The sequence below is a fragment of the Phalacrocorax aristotelis genome, chromosome 1, assembly GCF_949628215.1.
Source record: "Phalacrocorax aristotelis chromosome 1, bGulAri2.1, whole genome shotgun sequence".
NCBI classification, from domain to species: domain Eukaryota; kingdom Metazoa; phylum Chordata; class Aves; order Suliformes; family Phalacrocoracidae; genus Phalacrocorax; species Phalacrocorax aristotelis.
The window spans coordinates 26,818,782-26,833,891 of record NC_134276.1 but is presented as its reverse complement, the minus strand read 5'-3'; the positions used below and the strand labels follow the sequence as shown (position 1 = coordinate 26,833,891).

Here is a 15,110-nt window from a genome sequence, read left to right as displayed (position 1 = left end):
GGCATAAAAGTCAGGACCAAGTAATGATGAGAGTTGTAACACTGCAGTACAAAGTGATGCCCTGCTGGAATTTAATTTGGGTTTCAAATCAAAGCTTACTGGAGTGAAATGTCTGAAGAAGGCTCTCCGCAGGGAGGTTCATAAGCAGCATATGTGCTACAGGCAGGAATTGTAATAGAAGACAACCTCCTGGAAATGTTTGTATATGGTGTAGAAAACTGCTGCTTTTTACATTTAAAATTACCACAGGAGTTAACATATAGAAAAGGGAAAGGTGAAAGGAGTAATGCCATCATGAATGTTTAATTAACGAGCAACTGAGATCATCTACCTCAACTTTTGCAAAGCATTTGACACTGCCCTGCACAACATCCTTGTCTCTAAATTGGGAGACATGGATTTGACAGATGGACCACTTGGTGGATAAGGAATTGGCTGGACGGTCACATTCAAAGGGTGTGGCCAATGGCTCAATGTCCAAGTGGAGACCAGTGACAAGTGGCATTTGTCAGGGGTCGCTATTGGGACTGGTGCTGTTTAACATCTTTGTTGGCAACATAGACAGTGGGATTGAGTGCACCCTCAGCAAGTCTGACGACGACACCAACCTGAATGGTGCAGTCGATATGCTGGAGGGAAGGGATGCCATCCAGAGGGATCTTGAGAGGTGGACCTGTGCAAACCTCATGAAGTTCAACAAGGCCAAGTGCAAGGTCCTGCACCTGGGTCAGGACAATCCCAAGCACAAATACAGGCTGGACAGAGAACAGGTTCAGAGCAGCCCTGAGGAGAAGAATTTGGGGTTGTTGGTTGATGAGAAGTTCAACATGACCCATCAGTGTGCGCTTGCAGCCCAGAAAGCCAACTGTATTCTGGGCTGCATCAAAAGAAGTGTGGCCAGCAGGTTGAGGGAGGTGATTCTCCTCCCCCTCTACTCCACTCTTGTGAGTCCCCACCTGGAGAACTTCATCCAGCTCTGGGGCCCCCAACATAAGAAGGATGTGGACCTGTTGGAGCGAGTCCAGAGGAGGGCCACAAAGATGATGAGAGGGCTGGAGCACCTCTCCTGTGAAGACAGCCTGAAGAGAGTTGGGGTTGTTCAGCCTGGAGAAGAGAAGGCTGCAGGGAGACCTTATTTTGGTCTTCCAGTACCTGAAGGGGGCCTACAAGAAAGCTGAAGAGGGACTTTTTACAAGGGCATGTAGTGATAGGACAAGGGGTAATGTTTTTAAACTAATAGAGGGTAGATTCAGATTAGATATAAAGAAGAAATTCTTTACAATGAGGGTGGTGAAACATTGGAACAAGTTGCCCAGAGAAACTGTGGATGACCCATCCCTGGAAGTGTTCAAGGCCAGGTTGGATGGGGCTTTGAGCAACCCGGTCTAGTGGAAGGTGTCTCTGACCATGGCAGGGGGCTTGGAATTAGATGATCTTTAAGGCCCCTTCTAACCCAAACGATTCTGTGATTCTATGAATTGCCAGAAAAGCTCTTCTTTTACCAGTAATGAATGGATGTCTATGGCAGTTATTTCTCATTTTAAATACCTAATCTGATATTATATTTCAGCTCAAAGAACTAAACGAGAATAGATGCTGTAATCTAATCATACTGCAATCCAGGTGACATCTGTGCTAGGCAGAATACTGTTGTTATTCTGCTGTCTAGTTGCTGTTGCTGAGAATGATGAAGTAGCGAAATTACATTTTCCCATTATTATTTCCAGACACTCTGTGGCAATGGTTTGTTGACTCTAATAAAGCTTCAGACAAAGCTGTCAGCAGAGGAAATGGCAGAAGGGGAGCAAGGAACAGCCTCCACAACAATACATGAATCTAAAGTCTCAGTGATAGGTTGTGCATTTTCTGATAAAATTTAGTGTGTGTGTTTCAGAATCTATCATAAAGCTGCAGCTGAATTCTAGAGGGATAAATGTATTCTATCAAGTCACAGTGCTTAAGACTTTGACAAACATAAAAATATTATGAAGGATTAAAGAGTCAGAAGCCTTACCTGCTATAGTGTTGAGGAACATCAAGTATTCAAAGTTAGATATCTCCCGTCTCTGCCAGCGCTGAGTCATGTTGGAGGATTTATAAAGCTGTCGGGGAGTGGCCAGAGAGATTCTCCTAGGAAATACATTTAAAGAATGATTTTTTTAGGAGCCTCATTAAATGTTAAGATGTAGGGTAATGTTATTAGTGTGATTAATTTCAGATTCTCTCAGAGGCTTTTTTATTTCATTTAATGAAGTCAAGAAGACACTATTACCCTTATTCGAGAAATGACTACAATTAAGATCTGTATTTATTTTGCCAGTACAGTACTACAGCATTGTAATAATTCAGAATAATATATTTTGTGGTTTATTTTATTCTGAATCTGTTTAAAAGGCTGGAAGTAAAAGAAACTGCAGACCTCCTGGTGCCTGGCTTGTCCAGCAGGAATAAAAGAGGAATACCTTTCCCTGTTTCAAAAGGATACATTGAGATAAGTTCATTAAGGTGAGTGAGTGATAGATTAAACTGCCATATATTTCCAGCACATGGGTTGAAGGTATTTATTCCACAATTTGTGCATCTCATCCATGGTCAGCTACCTATGATCCTTTCCTATATCCCAGTAAGCTTCAAGATTTCTATTTATAGCTTGGTCTCTGAAAGAAACAAGGTTTATTCAGTTATCTGCTCACATGTCCATCTGCCTGTCTCTCCATGATAACTTCTGAATTGCATTTCATTCAAATTTGGAAGAGGGGCAGAAGCTTCTAAGATACTCAATTTCCACACATTTTCTAAACCTTACATGTCTGGATAAGGGAAAAAGAACCCAAACTACTGTGCCAAGGAAGAGAAATACAGAAAACTTCAGCGCTTCTAAATTCAGTTTGACAACATCAGAATAACCAAATATTGTAGACCAAGTTCTAAATTACCCATAGTGTATAGTGTCCCTGATTAGTAAAATATAGGGGACTAGATTCAGTCTAGACTAATGCATTAAAGAGACAAATCTGCAACAAACAGGAATAGCCTCACTGCTCACAACTAATTTCTAGAGAATACAGTCCTTGCTGAAAACAGAGACAAGGAAAAATCTTTGGAAGGAGAAAAAATTAATCTCCTCAGATACTTTCTTTTAAAGAAACTTATATGTTATAAATGGATCAAAATAAAGAAAATGTTTATACCTGTCAAAAAAAAGAGAGGATCCCTAACGTGTAGCCTATTCAAGAATTTAAAGAATGTATCTCATATTTATATAGCTTGTCAAGAGTAAATAGGGACATCCAATGCTTCAGTTTTCAGCTGAACACTAAACACACTAAGTGCTACTTCCAGACTCTGAATGCTGAGTATTTTCTTAAAATAAAGTCATATACAAGGTGTCAAATTGGGTAGTGATTACAAAAATGTGGACCATCTACTTCTAAAGATATACGTACATACTCCTACACATGCACTAAACCCTATTTCTGGAGAAAGGATGAGCACTGGTATGCAATTGGAGTGTACAGTTATCACAATTACATGTCTAGATTATCAACATCTGTCAGACTTACCAATTGGGCACACAAAAATGACCATGCAAGTGTAGGTACACTTTCTTCCTTTTTTTTTTTTTTTTGTTTAGTCTCTGTATTTACCCAAAATAGCAGTACATAAGGTCATGTCAGCTTGGCTAGCCTTATTTGACAGTAGACTCTAGGAAGCCAATGGTAAATACACTTTACTAGAACACAGGAGACATTACAAAAAAAAAAAATTAAGTTGCTTCTGTTATGCTTCTTCTGAACAATTCATCTAAAGAATTATCTGAAAGTAATCATACTTTATATTGCATTTTATAGGATAACAATTACTTTTACAGTGGAACTCTCAAAGACATATTGTTCCCAGTAAACTGACTAATGCTACACACAAATTAATAAATACAGAAAATAAAAATACTAAAGAGATCATTAAATTTACAAAGCATTTCTGTCACAGACTTTCTGTTCCTCCCATGACAAAACAACATTTATGCATCAGTACAGCTTAGTAGCTTCTTTTAGACTTTACCCACAATCTCTCAGAGAGTCTCAAAAATCTGTAAACGGTCAAGTGCTGGAATTTGCATTTGAGTGCCTGATCTGAGCAAACTCTACAGAAAATCAAAATGTAGTAAAAAAGCTCCTTATTCATGCTATATCTAAGGTGTTTGAAAGATTCAGTTATTTCAGCAGACAAAAAATTATGCACAATAAATTGGTTCCACACCTGCTTGTTTCAGTTAACAAAGGAAGACCCACTGTTTTGTGTTTTGCTAAATCCACCCAACTTTGATCAAACCATTTCTCTCCTTCGATATGCCATCACCAATATGAAGATGCACAAATGAATGTGCTTCCTTTGCTTCTAGAGAACCGTGAAATGCCTACTCAAAATGGAAACCGCAGAAGATCCTCTGATATACAAGGGGATGATCCAATTTTTCAAGTTTTATATGCTTTAAATATGTTTAGAAAACACTTCATGGCATTTTGTTGAGGGAAAGGATGTTATATATGCTGTATGTGGAGTATGACCCACCCTCTTTCACAATCACTTTTAATTTACTTAGCTACAAACCAATCTCATACAAAGAATCTTTACATATGTTCTCAAAAATGTAGCACCTGTGTGATGTTTTGTGTTGCTTTGTGTTGTGTTTGTTCCTGTTCAAAATAAAAAAATAAAAAAAGGCTTGGGAAAATCACTGGCTTCTGACAAGAGACTCATCAATATTAATTTTTAATCAAAGCTCTAAAATGGGTATTATGCTTTGATGACATCAAATCTTTGTTTTCCTACTCCTCTCCCTTCCCAAAATCCAACCTCTGCAACCAGCCATACTGAAATCTGGAAATCCATCACCAAGATACTGATGCAGAATGACATTGAATATAGTTACTGTATCAGCCAAAATATGTTTTCTTTCAGCAAAAATTTATTTATATTTCTTAGCTTTAATAACTGGAGCCATTGTTTTATCTAATGCATTAATAGCCCACAGAATTTCAGTGGAAGGTGCTAGCACTTGTTTAGTAGTGAAGTATGATGCTGTATCTTTTACCAATGCTTCAATATCTGTATGCTTACAAAACCATCAGGCAGCTCACAGTTGTTTTCTAAGCTGTGATATTACCCTCAGTAAAAATGCATCAGTAAATTACACCTGAGGTGTTAGAACCCTAAAAAGTGGTCTGCTAATAGTGTTGTAAAAATACGGATATTACTCTACCGGTGTAGAATCATATGGAACTGTAGAAATAAGTTAAATAAAAGGCACAGTACTGCCTGCCCAGTTGTATCATATGGCAAGGTCATAAGGTAACTACAATCAATGCAACATGTTTCAGGAACAGTGAAAATGCATTTATCAAAGACAGATGAATTTGATTACCAAATCAGACCAAACTCTTCAACATGTGACTGATTTTAAGGACGTAATTACTCCTTTGTAACGTTAAGCACAGGCTTGAACGCTTTGTTCAATCAAAGCATTAGACAGGCTGTTGGGAAAGGTAGCAAAGAGGCGAACTGGAGGCTTGCTCAGAACAGCAGGTCTGTAACAGTCTTGGGAAGAGATACCACTTTGCCTGCTTCTAATCTTTTGTGCCATTAGAAGATCATAAATAGTGCTTTTTCCTTCTATTTGCTTCCATCTTTGTTAATCACAGGATTTCTCCATGAAAACAGAAACGCACTTAAAGTCCATGCACTGCATTAAAAGCAATTTACTCCTTCAGAATGTTTCCACTGAGAAAGCAATTCTTTATGATAATGTAATTAACTTTAGATGAAATGTTTATCAGAGTAGTATCAGAGAGGAAATATTACTTACAAAAATAAAACCAAAGAACTTACGCAGAACAACCAGAAAGATCTGCTTTTCTTAAAATATTTTAAAGTACAGCTTTATCTGGAAAATTGATCCTAAAAAAAGGATAACATTTTACTCAGTGTAGCTGCTCCTTTTGGTTATTCAGCATAATTTCTCCATATGTTAGTTACACAAACAAACATAATTTTAAAAACTAGCATTCCAGAGCCAACATATTCATAGGAAGGGAACCTATATTCTAACATCAACAAAATCTTAGCTACTGAGCAGTTATAGAGCAGATTTTCCCTCGGTTACTCCACTGCAATCCTACTGAAGACAATAAGGGTATGTAGAGAGAAAAAAAAAGAAAACCCATGATTACAGGGTCTTTATTGTGCATAAATCATACCATGATTATGCAAAAACAAGAAAGAAAAACAACTTCACTACCATATGCCAGATTTATTCTGAAGGCTAGCAAGCCTATTTTCGATTCAAATTGAACTTTAATCAAAAAGGTATGGAAATAACTGCATATAATATTGAAGATGAAACTTTTCTAAATAATTATATATCAACAAACTTTTTCAGACAATTATTCACTGAATAATGTACAAAGGATATGAATTTCAAAAGTAAAAAATGTCACTGTAGATATGAAATTCTGATTGAGAAATTTGCATTTTGTTTGTTCTAGAACATGTGGCCATTTTTATTTCAGAAAATAATACTATTACTTTCCATTTAGAGACAGCAATTCCTTTAATTTGAGTATTTGGAAGAGCAATGCAAATATCAACGAGATGCACCTTCCAAAGAAATGCCTCAATTTCCCCTTGATCTCAGTGAAAACTTGAGAAATTTGGCAGTTTGCCTAGGAACTTCAGCACATTCAGGAGATCAAGCTTTAGGCATCATGAGACTCTTGAGCTCATGACAGGGAATGATGTTCAGCTGGGAATGAAATAGTTCTCCAATCCTACGAATACTTTGACACTTCAGAGTATTTCCACATTCTGCACTGGGATAAAACACGGACAATATGAAGTTTTAGTTTGTAGGAAATTGCTTAAAGAAAGAGAAAGACACATCCCAGGCATTACACCCATCATTAAGTCACTGGCTTTCAGCCAAGTCAAGCCAAATGGAGATCTGAACCCAAAGCACCATATTTTGTGAATTTCCTGATGTTTCCTCACTCCCTTATACTAATTTTTTCTTCTTTCATTTTGACCAGAAATTAATCTTGAACCTAAGCAATTTTCACCAAACTTCTGCTGATACACCCTCAAAAACAATTTTAGGCCTGAACAGACATTTCTTAACAAAAAAAAAAACCCAAACAACTGGAGGCAGGAAATTTCCCCCCCAACTCAGTGAAGTACACATGAAGATCATCTCACCCATCATTGAAATATGAATACTTTTATAGTATAGGATCTGACAATTCCCAGCCTTATTTCTGACCATAGGCTGATTTGATATTGATGTTGATGAGATAATAGAAACTGCACTTGTCCATAGTATGTGAAAATCTCTAAAACTGAACCTTAGTTAGTCTTTTCCAAAATACATATCCTCCTTCATTTTGGAAGCAGAAGAATAATGCATTATTCTAATAAATGGAAGAAATCTGGAAACTGCAAAATAGCCACTATACTGATAGGCAATGGAGTAAACCCCACAAACATTCATATAAAAGGTAAATAAGAAGATATATATATATATATATATAAAAAAATAATTTTCATTCAGCAAACACACAACTTAGTCAAGTTTAGTTCTGTGTCCTGCATAACAATCACAGCACGGCTGAACATTTGTCTATACGTTTATAAAACCTGATTGACAACCAGACTTTGAGGAAATATGGTATAAGTTTTTTTCTGGTCCTTCACTGAAAGGTACTTATTTCCTGTGATGATTAAAAAAAAATTTAATTTACAATACTTTTACTTCTATTCCATAATAACAGGCCATATAGTAAGTAAAGGGTGTAGTTTCTCAAACTAACCTTAAGAAATCCAGGGTTCCATGATAGGAAGAATGTTTTAGTATTTACATGTTCAAAAATATCATTTGTATAATGTAATAAACACAAAATATACAAACTATTTTCATTAAATTACCTGGCTTGTGGCAAACCATAGCTGGTTCCTACTCCAACACGTGGTAAGCTGTACACAACTTTTTTCACTGTTGCTTGATCAGGGAAATTAAACATAACAGAAGCTAAATGAAGAAAAGAAAATATGGACTAGTAAACCATCTGCAGAAGTCTGTTTCTCCACCTGCATATATTTTTAAAATGCTCTTTGGTTTTTCTTTGGTCAGTTCCACTTTTATCCTCCTAGGGATCCAAGTTAGATCAGAAACTCCTGGCATACTTCATACCTATGTACCATTAGCTGGTTAATGTTTTGGCACTAACCCCCCATTTTGCAGAAGACCTGAGTGAGGTATACTTCAGAAGAACCACAGTTTACTGTTGACCTATATAACCTCTTATCAGGCTGGGAAGCTGTTCAGTAGTTGGCATGGCATTCGGTCATCTAACTGGTGCATTAAAACACACAGGACCAAAAATTGTTTAATTCCCTCTCCAGCTGAAAGCAAAATTTACATCAGAGCTCATGAGGGTAAAAGACTACTGACACACTTCATCAACAGCTCAACTCTGATTCAGAGCAGGACATACAGAAAACTGAGTGGATCCATTCATTGATATGGTCCTTTTTACTTTAACTCAGTTTATAATGAGAAAAGTAAATATTCTTTTAGTTATTTCACTAAAGTATTTACAGAAAATGGTGGAGAAAGATGAGATCACAGAATAAACAGATTACCTATCAAACATTTGAAGAAATTACCAATTGCAATTATCTGTTTTTATAAATAGATCTCACTGCTTCACAGAAAGCAGTAAGACTGATTTATGTGATTGATTTTAAAAAGAAATGCAATGAATACATGCAAGAGTAAGCATTATTGAACACAGACATACGCACTTTATCAAAGGAAGCACAGAGTTTAAATCTAAAATTAATAAATAACACAGAAAATAACTACTAGCACATTTTTATGCAACAAAATAAACAAAGACATACTTCTGTTTGCCATAAACACTTCCAAAGCTGTGTTCTGGAGAAGATAACGTCTTGAGAAAACAGCCCGAATCTCACTGAACATCCATTTTCCATGGAGGCCTTCTGTATAGGCAAGGACCTTCAAAGAAAGTCAAGGTGAGAGTTATTAACAGTTTTTTTTATTAAAATATTGCGTAAGAACTTAGTAAATTTTACCCATCAATGAAGTACATTTAAGTTAATCGTATCTCTTTGACACTTAAAACCTGTGAGTTAAAATATGAACTTAAATGTTTTTAACAAATGCAGTGAAGTATAGCTGTTAGAAGAATATCAGTAAGTACTATAACCTGATACTCCTAAGATCTATTTCTCATGAGTCACATCAACTTATTTTCCTCAAAAACACCCAAACTCTACAAGCAAGTGCAGGGTAATGAACACGGTTGCAATTACGCTTAGCTGGATTTTCTTCCAACAGTGTGCATGACACAGTTGTCAGGTAGGTATTGGATAACAGATTTACTTCTGAGGCTATCTTGTGCAAAGTACAACTGAAATAACATAATACGCTATTCATATCCATTTCAGGGTCATAAATTAGAACTCCCTCCATTCCATTAATAAATACGGAAATTAGCTAGAACAATAAGTCGACACAATAATTTTTAAAGTTAAGTACATTTAATATCCCAAACCATGGATGAAATTTAGCAATTTGTATTTTTACATTTTAAAATCAATGTGAAAATATTTTAAAATAAAATAGCTAAAAATTAGCATGGCTTTTCTAATTTGTCAGTTTCTCAATTGAAGGTATTTGTCTAAGACCAGATATTAATACCTATATAATCTTTTTAATTCCTCCTTCACTGTTCTGAATGTCCAGGAAAACAGACAAAAAAAGACACAATTTAATTAAATATCAGCTTTATTAACTTCTTTCATCTGTAAACCATCTTTCCAGCACTACCATGTGGTATAGGACAACCCTTTCCCATTCCTTTTCATCAGCTGGAAGGCTGCCTTCAGCCCTCCACCTCTGCTTAGGTGGGCTCTGCCCATAGCTGAGACCCTGACGCTTCATCCTATGAGAAGTCGGTTGGTTGGGATGGGGACCATCCCCTCACTACACCCAACTGCATTTCCCAGGCTCTGTAGACTGTGCCTTTCCCTAGGCTGCAGTTATAAAAGAGCCGCAGCCCCGGTGAAACAAATGCAATGAACACCTTCGCTAAAGGGAAAATCAAAAAGGTTTCAGACTGGAGAGACTGAATTTCTCTGTTCTCCATTAGGTACATGGAAACCGTTGGTATACCAGCTTGCAGTGCTGTACTCACTCAGCTGAGGCCTTCGCTTTCTGTAATCATGACCTCCCCAAACTTCTGAACAGGGAGATGTTAGGGAGACCATATGTTGCTGCTGTCAACAAACCTTCATGCTTGAGGTAATGGAAATAGTATTCCTTAAGGTTTTTCACTGATGTAGCTTCAAGTTTGTAACGTCTTCATATATGAAAACGCTAATTTAAGTTTGTACACTTTGTGTTAAAAGAGTTCAGTGTTTTTTTGTTAATTTGTTCTCCATAACTTTTTTCTTATAACCATGATTAGTCTATTTCAGAGCTGATGGTAACAACAGCAACAAAATGAATGTGCTTCAGTACTCTGAAGAGCACTGAAATTTTAGTTCTGTCCTTGATGGAAACTGGAGAGAGGAACACAGTGAGCCCCCTGTACTGCCTACATGGGAAGAAGTTACAGACCAGACTTCGAGCAACATTGTGGCTGCATGTACTGTTTCATTGACCTCAGCTCTCCACACTAACCACAGCTTTAAAGAAGGGAAGGGGCTTGATTTCTTTGGATGTCTCCCAGACACACACAAGGAGACTATACACGCCCTCCATTCAGTCACAGGCCAGTTGTGGAATTACTACCTCATACACTGCATTCTAGCAATGATAAATTAACCTTCATGATAAAAATCTGCACCTCATTTTTCCTTTGAACTCTGTTGACTTCAGCTTCTAGCCCCTAGATCTCGTGACGCCTCTGTCTGTGAGATTAGAGAGTCTTCTAGTACCAGATAACTTTTCCTTGTGCTGGTAGTTACAGACTGTGATCCAGTTACTGTTAGCTTCCTCTTTGATAAGCTATATAAACCAAATTTTCTTTCAGTCCTTCATTGAGATCAGATGCTAGGACACAGCTGGTATCATGTATGTGAAAGTCAGATGGTTAAGAACAATGACTGTGAAGATTATGGCACATCCTTTTTTGAATGTATTCTGCTGCTACCTGATACATAATTTTTGTAAATACACAGGTTCTTAAGATACAGAGAGGAAATAGGAAGGAAAACACAGAAGTTTAAAAAGCTAAAAGATGGGAACAGACTCCCAGACAGTGGAGTTGGAAATGAGTATAGCTGTAACCAGATCTAGAGCAGCCAGCAAATTTGCCAAAGAATTAGTTCCCTGACAAAACACCACGTTTCAGGAATTCACTTTTTGTTTCAAAAATGTTTCTACTTGTCCTATGTTTTTCTAACAAAAAATGTTTAATACTGACTATATCCTATGTATTACCATTTTGGATGATTCATAGTAATACATTTACAATGTCTTGATGTGTACCACAGCTTAGTTATTATCGATCAACACTAAAAGCACATTCTATACCAACCACACACTGGTTGCCTTTTTCTTCCTCCTCTTCTCACTCAAGTATATAGCAATCAGAATTTCACTGAGGTACATTCACCCCACTATGAAATGAATGACTTAAGATAGCACTCCAGTAAAGCAGTAGAAAGGATAGAAAATCAGAGGAAAGGAAGGAACCTCTAATTCAATGAATAGCCTCGATTACACTCTTCTTAACTCTCTATTAGACCTACAAATATCAGATTATCATACTGATATCAAATCATCTCAATTATTTCAGTATTTCTGTTGTCTCGTTTTCCTGTCCAAGATATACTGCCCATTTTTGTCATCCTCCATAATATTCATCTAACACTACTTTGAAGTGATGTATTAACCCTTCCGTTATTAGGTATTTACCATTATTAGGTATGTATAGCTTACAGAAGAAATTACTGACATTGTTGCAGGATCCTTTCTTGTTGTTGTTATAAGAGCCAAAATAAAGTGATTTCATTTGTTGGAATTTGAATCCTTTGAAAGGTTTATACTTTTTTTTCCTCCAGGATGATTTTTATCATTTTGCTTTCTCATGTCACATGAATGAATGGCTATTTTACTTCTTTTACAGACCGCATATATTGTATATTTCATTATTCATAGAGACATGGAAATAACCACTTCATTCACCAAAAGACACTGAAATTATGTTACCTAGTTATGTGAAGCCAAAATTACCATGTGCTCCATCCAATATTTTGTTGTTTATATTTCAAGTCAATGCTCTTTATTTTGATAGCTTTATGAGTTTTTCACCTAAAAACAGTCATGAAGACCTTTTGTTCTAAGCATGTCTTAATGGTTGAAGCTCCATGACCAAGCACTGAATTCTACATAGGCCCTAAATAAGCTGTTTTTAATAAAATAAAAACCAACCAGCAACCAACTGTGTTTACATTTGAACTGAGCACACTTTTTGTTTTTAATATCAGCTGCAATTATTTGGTTTAAAGCTAATTTCTCCTTGTAAAACCCTTTCATTTACTCAGAAATATGCGTATGTTTTAAAGACAGTAATGAGTGCACTGGCCAGATGATAGACCAAGAATAAAAATTTGCCAGGATACATTACAGTAAGATGAAGCTGTCACCCTAAGAGTGGGAATGAGAAGTTCCTAAATCTCAAGGTTCTGTAATATGGAACAATATCTATTGGTGACACTTAGATTACATTACTAAAGCAGCATGGGATGTTCGGATGGAAAGCTCTTTGGAAGAGAAACAAAACCACTACTGAAGTACTTTCCTACTTGGCTCATATATGAAGGCTCCATTATTTTAATTTTATTTCTGATGTAATCAAGATCTCTTTTTTCAATTAAGAGTTGCGACATTTTTAATCATAAGCCTACTTCAGTAATTATTCAGTTATTGATTATGAATTGTTTATTAACAGCTAGAATTTTGAAGTATTAGATTAACTAGAAGACCAGAAATGCTAGTTTCCATTCTGCCAGCACCCCAATACAGGAGCACCTCTCTACAGGAGAAACACTTTAGTATTGAGGATTATTTTTTGCTGCTTTGTACCATTTTTGGTATCTCATAGCACCAGAGACAGCACTGCAAAAGGATATTTCTTCTGATTATTGTTTCTGGAATTGAAATAATCACAAAATCAGGTGTTATAAAGAAATCAAGGAAAGCAGCCTATACAAGTCCTATCTATTCTCAGTCACTAACTTTATGGTATGTTGCTTATTGCTCAATATTTCCTGTCTTTAAATAGCTCATTTGGGTGATTCACTAATGTCTACGTATGTGAATTTAATCTACTGTTTTCAATGTGAGTTCATAATTTGTTTTTTTGGAACCAGATTTCTGGTTCAGGGTATTTTAATTCTAACCTGACTCCTCAGTGAAAGTATCAATTGATATTTGTAACATCTGCCAAGCTTTGTTTATACCCAGTGCAAAATGCATAGATCCATTAACCCATAATATAATTTTGTTGTTGGGGTTTGTGGGGTTTCTTTTATTTTCAAAGCACTTATTCCCTGATTTCCTTCATTATTATTTATCATTTGTACTAATAATGTCTAACAACAAGAGCAGTAAGGCACATGGTTGCCTTGTACTTATGTATAGTAGAACTGGCTCATTTATTGCTGCTTTTCCACAGATGCGTTCCAAAGTTCCAATAGATTATTTTTTTCGAAGTCTGAAAAGGATCCTCAGAGTCACGCTTTCTATATAACATGGCCACTTCCAGAAATTAAATGCATTTTTTTTCCTTTATAAATGACCAGAAGGACTTCCAATAATACTGTAATTTTGGTACTGAAGATACTTCTTCATTTTATAAAGACAGTTTTATCTACTGCTTAAGTGTACCTATCACTATCTTTAACCTGGACACCACAATTTTAGTTAGAACATTAAAGCAATGAACTCTGGCATATCCTTAGTTTAGACTTCAAAATCCCATCTATCTGTTAGAAGGCTCTGTTACCTGGCAACACAGGGTATTGTCTTTTTCATGTGGTACTTATTTCATTTTCCTTTTCCTCTGGATATGCAAGAAATTTCTAAGACTTTATCCTTTTTTCTTTATGTAAGTTTTCCCCTCTGTTGTGGTTTAAACCCAGCCAGCCACTAAGCCCCACACAGCCGCTCACTCACTCCCCCCTGGTGGGATGTGGGAGAGAATCAGAAGAGTAAAAGTGAGGAAACCCGTGTGTTGAAATAAAGACAGTTTAATAGGTAACGCAAAAGCCGCGCACACAAGCAAAGCAAAACAAGGGATTCATTCACCACTTCCCATGGGCAGGCAGGTGTTCAGCCATCTCCAGGAAAGCAGGGCTCCATCACGCGTAACAGATACTTGGGAAGACAAATGCTATAACTCCGAATGTATCCCCCTTCCTCCTTCTTCCCCCAGCTTTATATACTGAGCATGATGCCATATGGTATAGAATATCCCTTTGGTCAGTTGGGGTCAGCTGTCCCAGCTGTGTCCCCGCCCAGCTTCTTGTGCACCCGGCAGAGCATGGGGAGCTGAAAAAGGCCCTAACTAGTATAAGCGCTACTTAGCAACAACTAAAACATCTCTGTTTTACCAGCATTGTTTTTAGCACAAATCCACAACATAGCCCCATACATGCCACTATGAAGAGAAGTAACTATCCCAGCTGAAACCAGGATACCTTCCTATTTCTTCAACTGTAGTATTTTACATTTCAAAAAATATTTGCTCTGCCTTTGAACAGATTTGTCTTGACTGAGTAAGGTCTAGTGGAATGCTGTTGCATCAAGGTAGCCCAATCCAGAGCAACCCTTCATCTTTTTATTTGATTCACAGGTTTAGAGACATATGATTAAAAGCACTGTATTGTATATTCATTATCTGCCCCTCCAATAACCCTAATAATTTTTCAAGTCTCTCTATTTTCCAGTGTTTTAAGTGTTCTGAATTATGTGTCCAGTGCTGCAGTTTTCACCAAACTCAGCGTATCTTCTTTAACACTGG

At 36.7% G+C, this 15,110-nt stretch overlaps 1 protein-coding gene across 7 annotated transcripts in view; it reads right to left on the bottom strand.

The window, feature by feature from the left end:
• Nucleotides 1-15,110, bottom strand: part of NBEA (neurobeachin) — a 507,728-nt gene that overhangs the window by 95,857 nt on the left and 396,761 nt on the right. For all 7 annotated transcript variants that reach the window (XM_075085055.1, XM_075085072.1, XM_075085081.1 and 4 more), the window contains 3 exons: nucleotides 8,956-9,073; nucleotides 7,978-8,080; nucleotides 2,015-2,130 (listed from right to left, as the gene is read on the bottom strand). In XM_075085055.1, the coding sequence (XP_074941156.1) occupies nucleotides 2,015-2,130; nucleotides 7,978-8,080; nucleotides 8,956-9,073 (337 nt within the window). The remainder of the gene's footprint in view (nucleotides 1-2,014; nucleotides 2,131-7,977; nucleotides 8,081-8,955; nucleotides 9,074-15,110) is intronic.